The 10,202-nt window shown below is 46.5% G+C and overlaps 1 protein-coding gene across 1 annotated transcript in view; it reads left to right on the top strand.

The window, feature by feature from the left end:
• The window catches only part of LOC104525371 (small G protein signaling modulator 3 homolog), a gene marked incomplete at its 3' end in the record, with an annotated part of 17,878 nt that overhangs the window by 5,864 nt on the left and 1,812 nt on the right, over positions 1-10,202 (top strand). Inside the window, exons 2-7 of the mRNA XM_010168513.1 lie at positions 4,166-4,249; positions 5,545-5,630; positions 6,867-6,933; positions 8,326-8,534; positions 8,703-8,810; positions 9,779-9,922. Of these exons, the coding sequence (XP_010166815.1) occupies positions 4,243-4,249; positions 5,545-5,630; positions 6,867-6,933; positions 8,326-8,534; positions 8,703-8,810; positions 9,779-9,922 (621 nt within the window). The remainder of the gene's footprint in view (positions 1-4,165; positions 4,250-5,544; positions 5,631-6,866; positions 6,934-8,325; positions 8,535-8,702; positions 8,811-9,778; positions 9,923-10,202) is intronic.

Below are 10,202 nucleotides of genomic sequence, written 5' to 3'. Positions count from 1 at the left end.
CTGAGAGCTCCCCTTGTGCATTTCATTGAGCAAACCAGGACTTTGATTAGGAAAATAAAGCTTTCCAGGTGTGAGAGGACAGAAATGAACTGCCCAATTCAGTGCAGGTCTTTTGTCTGATTTTTGAGAGAGGAAGAGTACATCTAGATGCTAAATTGGATGCAATCTACTTGGGACTTTAAAAGCTGAGCTGGAAGAGACTTCTAGAACTACACCTAAGTGCATGGCCTCCAGATGAGTACTGTGGCTTTGCAATTGCTTTTCTCTCTTCCAAAACTGTTTGGGTTGGGTTTTTTTGTTTTATTTTCTTTTTTGGTTTTTTTGTGGAGGTTTGTTTGTGTTTTTTTTAATAAAGGGAGAGAATGGAAAGCAGTGGAAACCAGCTGACAGCTCAGAGGTGGCAGTGGGATTTACTGCATGCAGTGTTGCTTCATGGCATAAGGGAAAGCAGAGTTTTTCTCATGCTAGCTTACTGCCAGAGGAAGTGTTGTATATGCTATGTGTTCCTATGACAGTGGATGAAAATCATTCTAGAATGAATAGTTATGCTTCTTCTGGTCCTTATGATGAAGTTCACTGATGGCTCCTGCATAGTTACTAGTTGCAATGTTTTCAGCATACAAAAACATTGCTTTGTAAAATGTTCATCTTCTGCACAGTCTGTCTGCTAGAGGTATGTTGCTTTTTTGGTGGCTTTTTGTCAGATTCTTACTTTTTTTGTTGCTAAAATCATCAGGGGAAGAACACTCCTGAGAAGGAGTTTCTGTCCCAAAATAAAGGTCCTACTGAAAGGCTTCTGTCAGGTCATTTCATGCCTAGCACATCCAGGTGCTACGCCAGCAGGCTTAAGTGGAGATCACGTGGCAAAAGAGGCCGAGCAAGTAAAACACAGGCAACAGGAGATTGTTATCTGGTGTTTGCAAGAAGCCAGGTAATTGAAATCTCTCATATCACAGCTGTGTGGAAGAGCGAGTGCCTCCAGAGGAGGCTTGATATTGCCAAGAGGAAGTAAATTTGCAGGTCTCCTTTGCAAACATAAATTTCTGAAGGACACCTACACTGGAAAAGAAACTAGTTGGATATAATCCTGCACGGTGTGTGTTTGCAACTCCAACACAGGTGTTACAGCTGGAGTGCTTCAAGTCTGTGTACCTGCTGCTGGCTGCGTACACATGCTGTCATAGCTGTCTTTCAGCAGGCTGGAATCAATGGTGTCATGATATGTTTGAGTCTGAACTCAAAAAGTAAAACTGCAAATAACAAATTCTGTTGGCATTTTAACAAAAAATATGTTTCTTTCAAAGCGTGAAGACTACCTGTTGTGTGACCAAAATTACTTCCTATAGGAAACTTAAGTTGCTTTTAAACATGGCAGATGCTTCTTAATGCATGGGTGAAAACTGGTTTTAATTTTAGAGTTCTGAGAGTTTGGAGGTTGCCATTAATATTTGTTGGATCTGATGTGTTATTTCCTTTGTATCCCTTACTGTTGCTTGTTTTCAGAAGTGCAGGCTGTGCAAGTAACACAGCTAAGCTAGCTGTAGCAATTTCCTGCATGCAATTTCACAGGCTTCATGGAAGCCCCTTTCGTTACTTGCTGTGTGCTGGCTAGGAGAGTTTGAGGATTGCTTTATGTTTATAGCCCTCAGCCAAAGGAAATAACTTAATATATTGATCCCATATGCCAGATCTCCTCCTCCTCCTGGCTTGTGCTGGGTGGTACCTGGCTGTGTCAGGGAACCTTCCTCCCAGTTCCTATGATGCTTTAATGGAGGCAGGGAGGAAGCAAGGTGATGAAGACCTACAGGGCTGGCGCAGTGGCCTCAGCACCTTCTCTTGGGGACACCTGGCTCCGTGGGCAGTCCCCTCCAGCAGCAGCAGGAGCCTGCTCTTGATGTGATTCACACTCCCCACCCTGCCCTTCCGCACACCCCAGTGCCAGCAGCAAGGTGAGCCTCTCACTGCTCTCTCTGGGCCTGGTCCCAGATGGGTGCTTGCAGGAAGGTTTCTATAGGAACCAGGGGCAGGAAAAACCTGCCCACCAAGTTCAGTGCTCTAGTGTCAGGGACAGGAGGGCAGGCAGCAGGCAGGGGAGTGATCTCCAGCAAGGTGGACGCCAGTGTGTGATGATGTTGGCAAGGGAGGGTGTTCCCCTTTGCTATACCTGTCCTGGGATGAGGAGGGACTTTCAGACTCCACAGTCTCCTGCCCTGCTTCCCGAGCACCATGGTTAATTCCCTTGTTCTGGGCTGTTTTCTCATCTGCGTGCCTAACACTGGCCCAGCTCCTCCATAGCAGGTTTGTTCAGCAGTGATTCTGCATGCCATGAAGGTTAATGATGACCCAGGGGGATCTCTACTCACAAGCTTGAGGCACAGAGCATGGATTCAGAGAACAGGTAATGAGAAGCACAGCACACACGACATGGCTGAAACAGTGACTGCATTCCTAATAAAAGTGATTGGAAGCAGGGTTAACTGGGCTGAGAGAAGGCAGAGGACATATTGCCGGCTCAGGAACAGAGCAGCTGTGGTCGCAGGGCAGTGATAAGCCTGGAAAAAAGCACCTCAGTACATTGACAGTGATGTTGAAAAGGGAGTAAGTACTGTCAGCAGATTTACCTGCTTGGTGTGCATGCCGTGTGCGTTCCCAAGTTAAATGGGTGTACAGGTGCTCATTCTGTAATTCTTGTGATGTCTTCAGCTGCTGAGGGAAAAGTTGGTGCTAAGAAAACAAGTGGGCTGGAGTGATGGGAAGGACAGAAGAGTGTTTGCAGGTGTAAGCGACTGGCCACTGTGTGGGCAATGTTACTTCTCAGAAACAAAAGTGAACTTTTTCTTGTTTGTTTAGGGGTTTTGGGGTTGTTTTTTGTTGTTGTTTTATTTGGGGGTTTTTTTCTTTCTTTCTTTTTGCCCTGAGAGTTGGTGTCAGAAGACCAGAGTGTCTGTTCATCCACGCCAGCCTTTCTCATGCAGAGAGCTGTTTAAGTCTGGGAAGAAGAAGCCTTATAATTTGTGTTCTCAGACACAGATGCTTTTTATGCTTTTGCAGTGTTTTATAGCTGCTTATCTTGGACTGCTGTAGCAAGCCACTTCCAGGCTGCAGGTGCTCACTGGAAAGCTCAGAGATGCAAAGGCAATATGACCTTGTACTATTGAGCACTAGAAACAATTTGAACAGGGCCTGCTGGATGAATCCCTGGCGTTCCTTCTTTTAGTCATCTGCAATCATAAGTAGTTTTACTGAAAAGGGGAAGCTGGAAAACCCATCCCAGAAGTGCAAACGTTAGTTTCTCTCAGGTTCTTTCCCAAGTAAGTGTGAGTGACTGATATATCCCAGCACTGGCTTTATCTGCTTGGCAGAGGTAGCTCTTGCTGTCCCCCACATACAGTTGCAAGGTTGATCTTACAGTCCAAAATCTCTCTCTGATTACTGAACTATTCCACTGTTGTCCTGGAAAACCCGTATAAAAATCTGCTGTGAACTGGTATCAGGAAAGTAAGGAGGGGAGCTATGCAGGCTGCTTCATCATCTGAGCTCCATCAACAGATTTAGTCTAGAGGAGCCTGGCTCATTGCAGAGGTACTTGATTGCATGTTGTCCATATCCTAGTCCAGTGCATCACAGAAAATCCTTGTCAGAAGCTTTCCCAGGCTCCCTTCAGGGAGCTGTATTCCACAGCCTAGTACACTTTCCTCTTGTGTTGCTACCTCTAAAATCTTTCAGGCTTATTGCATGTAATGATACCTCCTTATAGCTTTTTCACCATTCCAGTCCCTTCTCCATGGACAGTGTATTCAGAGAGTGGTGATGTATGGTGTGGTTTCTTAGTATTCATAATTAAATAAGGGACTCACAAGATGTGATGGAAAAGGTGATGCAAGTTGACTTGATTTTTGACATTTTTTCAATCGGCCGTGCTGTTACTGTGACAAGGACTTTGGAAAATGACAGTGTGCTCTTTCTAGCTGATGGGTAGGTATGAAACCAAGAGGAAATTCCAGTCTGTGGATTTAATTTTCGTGTGGGGAACTTAAATACTAAGGGATTTAATTTTCCAGTGGGGAAGTTGTGTGTGAGGGGTCTGTCTGGCCCCTGCCACATTCTTAGATGCTAATTGAATTCTATCATCACCATTTTTTTTTTTTTTTCCTTTTTATGACAGGATAGTGACTTCTCACCTCTGAGAACAGCATTTCTGGACCTGCTGGCAGCCTTTGCTACTCAGCCTTACCTAACACAATGTCAGGTGAGGAGACAAAAATGGACACAGTATCTTCTTGTTTGCTTGCTTGTTCCTTCTTCAGCTGCAACTTAGTAAAAGAAAGGTACTGTTTCCAAGAGCCGTTCTTTACATTACCATGCTGTCTGGTCAAACTGGGGGAGAAGACACCACCCCACTCTTTGTGACCCAGCTGCCTTTTTCCTCAGGGTGAACTCAGTTCCTTCTTTTAACCTGTGCTGAAGCCTGCAGAAGCTGCTTCAGACATTGAACACAGAGGATAAAGAGATTGAAATGTAGTCTGCCTTCCCCAGTTTCATAAGATTTGCTCAGTTCCGTTCTCCTCCCAAGACTTGCCCCAAACTAGGTGGCTTGCTTGTGATCTGAGAGATTTCTGCTGTAAAGTGGTAGCTCTAGAGGGGTAAGAAGGCTGAAGAATTACCGGAGTTCAACTGTGAGCTGCTGAGAATATAAGCTTTACTAAAACTAGGTCTCCAGCATGTCCCCCCCTCTCCCACCTCATCTTTTTGTGTACACCTTCCTTCCCATTCCAGATGGTTATTTCAGGGCATATAACTCTAGAGGGAGACTACACTTCAAAGCCAAGTAAACCTTTTTGTTGCTGATGTGTACGGTGGAAGTCCTGGGACATGCTTATCTGCTTCAATTGCAAAATTTGACATCTGCTAGTATTAAAAAGGAAGCTGTTCAGTAGGACACTACCTGAGACTGGGAAGGTGCTTACCTTGAACACAGAAGACCGGGATAATAGGCAAACTTTCACTGCTGCAGCCTTTTAGGCATTGTCTGACAACCTTGCAGGGAGGGGCATAAGTGTCCCAGCCCTTCTGCAGCTAAAGGAGCATCTTGCTGATTTCCTATTTGGGTGCCTGGGTGACAAAGTTTCAGGGAACTCTGGATTGCTGATGATGCTGGGGTCAGTGACTCTGTAGGAGGGGTTTACTTCTCCATAATAATTTTTTTTTGTAATGGTTCCCCTGGCTTGGCACTGACTGCACAGCTTTTCCAAGCAGAAGAAAGATCGTACGATGCTGTAGAACTATTTCTCTTCCCTGGAAATCTCTTTCTTAGAGGGAACTACATTTGACCTTTCTAATTCTTTTGCTTGATGATAAGGGACAAAACCATCTGGAATTCCTTGCTTCCTTGTGAAGTGGGAGCTTTCTCAATATCTAGAGTGGCAGCAGAGACAAACTGCTGCGAGAGTCCTTCTCTTGTCGGAGCAGTCTGTATTGAGTTTGTGTCTTCCAAAGGAGTCCTTCCAGATTTTCACTGCTATATGTTCATCTCTTTCTGTTTAGGCCATCACACTCCCTCTGCTGGGGGTCCCTTCTCGGCACTTACTCCCAGCATTTGGCCCCAGGAGATCCTGGCAAAATACACACAGGTATGGTGTGGGGCAGGGAGGGGGTGTTCTCTGGCTCTGCACAGAAGTAAAGGGACCCTGGTGATTTCTGATGGTCTCTGAAAGCCACAGGGAAAAGGAGGGAGAGATGCACTCTTCCTCTGGTGGTTTGGTTGTAGACACTTGTTTGCTATTTAAACTTTGTGTGTTTTGTGGCTGCATCCTGGCTCTTGCAAGAGGATCTTGCAGAGCATAAAGAAACTTGTGTGAATTATTGCCCTGCTGTTTTGCAACTATTGCTCCACTATAAAAATGTTGACACCCTCGGGGAGTCTCTGTCACCATCGAGCTACTCTGGATGGCTTGTGCATGCCAGGAAGTGCTAGCCTCAAGACTTGCCACCAGGTGGGCAGAGCAGGAAGGAAGGAGGCAGCCGTGGAATTTTGTAACTTACCCACAGGGTTTGCTGAAGACAGCTGAGCCCAGTGGAGCAAACTGAAACTTACTGTGGAGCTATGCTAGAAGTGTGCTTTCTGTGCGCTGCCTGTGTGCAATGCTTGCGAGACCCTGCAGGAAGGGCAGGTAGGCTTGCAGGAAAGGGGAGGTTTCTGTAGACTTGCACTCCTTAAAAAAGCCTAGTCGTAACCTCCAGTGTGTACACCCCAATGCCAACCATGAGCACAGATGAGGAAAGTTGAGATTTGGGTCATGTACCTTAATTTTCTTTGGTCTGTAATTTGGGTTTGCTTCACAGGTGCAAATCCCAGTTTTGCCTGCTATCTTTCAGAGAAATCCTGAAAGCAACAGGCAGGAGATGGAGCAGTGCAGGGAGCTGAATTTGCAATGTGGCTGCACAGCTAACAGAGGACCGCTGTGTATTCGAGATGCAGACAGTAGAGACCACTTAACTGGTGTGTTTGGATTCCTTAGTCCATGAGGAGGGCTTCGTGCCTCTCCAGGCGGGAAGTTCTGATCTTGATATGATGCCGTGCTTAAACCTGCCCTGCTGGAAAAAGATTGCTGGAAAAATCTGTGCAAGTGTGAAAATCTGGCAGAACTTCACAGTTTCCATGGAGAAGTCAAAATGGGAATGGCTTGCAACACCTCCCCAGCTGGGAATTGCGGTGGGAGACACTGAAAATAAAAAAGCAAGGAGTCTAGTTACTCAGAAGGGACAGTGCAGACAGTGATAGGATGGTGCAATATCCACATGTCTCTCTTCAGTTGTTCAGTGCTAAGCTGGTGAAAGTGTCTGTTCTTCTTCCTCATGTTGCCCAGAAAGAAGAATCCATGGAGCAGCCAGAGTTCCGCTATGATGAATTTGGTTTCCGAGTTGATAAGGAAGGTAAAGCCAGTCCCCTCCCTCCCGCTGCCATTGTGTCTTGTGTCCAGCTCTTCCCATGCTTCCATGTACAGCAGGGTGATTTTGCAGCCATTCTGTGCTAGGTCTTGTGTACCCACCTGTCATCATCTTTCTGTATCCTACCATTGTAATAAAGTGCACTAGACGTGCTGGTCTTAATGGGAGTCTGACTGTGTGCCATGGGTAAGAGAGAGAAAAGTTAAGAGGAAGTTACTATTTCCATTAGCAGCTGCATGCTGGGGAAGGGCAACTTTCCCAGTTCACAGTGCGGTCTCTGTTGTGTTCAATAGCCCTCTAAGCACTGATAGCAGGCACAGTGACATATGCTGTCTGTTGAAAAACTCATGGCCAAGGTGAGTGGCAGCAGTATGTGTTCTGTGCATACCAGCAGCTTGGCAAAGCGTGGGGCAAACTGTAGGGGCAGAATCCATATACTGTTTTTTTCTGCAAGATATAGAGGCAAGTGACCCAATACGAGGAGGTGTGGAGAGCTATTGCAGCTGGGCATTGAACCACAACAGCTGGCTGCCTTTGCAAAGAGGAAGAGAAAGGAGTGGGGGGACGTAGGAGTTGCTTTATGTACTCTGAGAGGATGTTTCCAGGGCTCTGGCGGTACAGTGCAAGGGCAGAAGTTGTTTGCACGTGTACACTGAGGCAGCTTGAGTCATAAGAGGATCCTCTTTGAAGCAATGACCCAGAGTTGAGGACAGGACACCAATTTTCTTTGGCCAGAACATTTGATAGACTTGTGCATTATAAAATCAGCAGAAAGATTTGGACTGTGTTATTGGGATGTGTTACATGATGAAGGACAGAATGCCTTACATCAAACCTGTACTTGTGCTAAAGTTATCTATTTTAGAAAGTCAGCCTCAGGTTAAGGTGCTCTCTCATTGTGAAATTGAAGTGTCCTTATTAAAGCTTTTTTGGTGATTAAATATCCCCAAAGTTAACATTTTGCACCTCATTACTTGCATGAACATATAGCTTCTGCTTGCCACCTCTGAGGCTTGCTATGCTTTTGTCAGCGTGATTTACAGATCCTTACAAAACCCAGCAGGATGACTGCTGCCGGGGTCTAGTTTAATTCCAGCCACACTCTGCTCTAAATCATGAGTAAGTAGAGACTAGAAGCCTGATGACAGCTTCTTAGTTCTGAAGGCCCCAGTGCCTTTTGCTTATGACCGTAAAATTTGCTGCATGAAGACAGTTAGAAACCAAGCTTTGTCTTTCCATGCTCTGGCTGGAAGACGTGAATGTTTTTAATGTGCTTTCTTCAGATGTCCTTCCTGCTCCCCACCCTGCCCTATGTTTGTTCCTTCTCCTGTTCCTTCTCTTTCTTCTCTTCATTTCATTCTCCCTTTGCTGAGGCAGATGGTGCTGAGCCAAACTCCAGCAAGCTTCTGGGGGTCCCACTGACGGAGGAGCCACAGCAGAGGCTCAAGTGGCAGGCTCATCTGGAATTCACACACAACCATGACGTGGGTGACCTCACCTGGGATAAAATTGAGGTCACTCTACCACATTCAGACAAGCTGCGCTCCCTGGTGCTAGCTGGCATCCCACACAGCATGAGGCCACAGGTGAGAGTGCTGCTTGTCTGGGAAGGTTCTTCTGCCTGGAATAAGAGACCATCAAGCAAGACTACTTTCTCTTGGTTGAGAAGGTACCTTGGTTGAGAAGGTAGAAGATAGGGCTTTCTGTGGCTGTCTTAGTGACTTGTCCTATCTCTCTTCACCCTGTCCCCCCAGCTGTGGATGCGCCTGTCGGGGGCCTTGCAGAAGAAGAGGAATTCAGAGATGTCATATCGGGATATCGTGAAAAACAGCTCTAACGATGAAACTATTGCTGCCAAACAGGTAGGAGGTACTGCTTAGTGCTGACTGGGCGTGAGGGCGTGTGGAGAAGGGCAAGATCTGCTGCATGAGAAGGAAGGGGTGTCTGCCTAACACATGCAGCAGGGACAGTTGAGAGGACATGTGTGGTTGAATCCTGCTAAAGCTTAATCCCGTTGAGCATATTTCTCCTTTGTTTTGTTGGAATAGCAACTGTGCAGCTGCCCTCCTTCCTAGGACAGCAGGGAAGGGGTTGGACCCATGCTACCTGCAAGCTAGAAAACAGCTGCAGTTGCATCTCAGCAAACATCCTGCTATTCATTGAGGGAAGTGAAGGGTGAAAGGCTGACAGATGTACCTCTGTTGAGGTAGTGGCAACTGCTTCCAGAGACTGTCTTTGTTTCCTCAAATACAAAGTCTCTGAACACCAACAAGACTGTTGCAGGGTGTTTTCCCTCTTCCTCTGACCTCTCCTTTTGTGAAAGGAGGCAAAGGCCATGGCAAGAGAAAGTGACCTCTGCACATATTCACCTCTCACTAAGAAGCTAGGTTCAAAATGGTTGGAAGGAAGAACATCACTGCCCAAGGGAGATCTGTGGGCTGTTCACCTCTTAGTCCCTTGTCACAGGTGTGGCCAGGTTGTTGGTTTCTTTCTGGGATAGATTTGTTGGGAAGCCTTGCTTGAAATCGTAAGGAGGTGAAATTTCCAACCAGTATGCCTACCTATTCTCCGTGGTGAAGCTAGGGGCTGAGTTTAGGCAAGTATTTCTTGGGAGACACCAAGTCACTGTCTGCACTGGCATTTTCCCACATGTCAGTGAAGGCTGTTAAACTGACCCCAGGTGCTTGGGCAGGACCATCTTTGGTACCTAAGGACTCAGGCATGCGTGTGCAGAAGCTGAGGCAAGAGGCTGTGGGGAAGTGCAGAGAGCAGAAGGCAGTTGTTCAGATGCTGTTAGCTGACCTTGTTCTTCCTTATGGCTGTCTCGCAGATTGAAAAGGACTTGCTCCGCACAATGCCCAGCAATGCCTGCTTCTCCAACATGAACAGTATTGGGGTGCCACGGCTGCGCAGGATACTACGGGGACTTGCCTGGCTCTATCCAGAGATTGGATATTGCCAAGGCACTGGCATGGTAACCTGTCTTTATAATAAAGATCATTTTGTCTATGGTGGGGCAAGTGATTTGAGGCATTGCTGCCAGACACTATGGCCTCCAGATGAGGTGAAGGGAAATCCCTTCCACATGGAACGTTTTTCCTAGAGAAGGAAGAGCAGAGTAGCACCTCATGTCCAAAGATGTGGAAGAATTCAGTCCATTTATTTGGGAGGGAGAGGCATCACACTGAGGAGAAATCAATTCAGTGGGAGACTGTAGGAGAGCTGCTGAGGAGGACTGAAAATGTTGGTCACCC

The sequence above is a fragment of the Antrostomus carolinensis genome, unplaced genomic scaffold (genome assembly GCF_000700745.2).
Source record: "Antrostomus carolinensis isolate BGI_N321 unplaced genomic scaffold, ASM70074v2 scaffold16385, whole genome shotgun sequence".
NCBI classification, from domain to species: Eukaryota; Metazoa; Chordata; class Aves; order Caprimulgiformes; family Caprimulgidae; genus Antrostomus; species Antrostomus carolinensis.
Note: the sequence above shows the minus strand (reverse complement) of the source record. Positions and strands in the feature narration are given on the sequence as shown.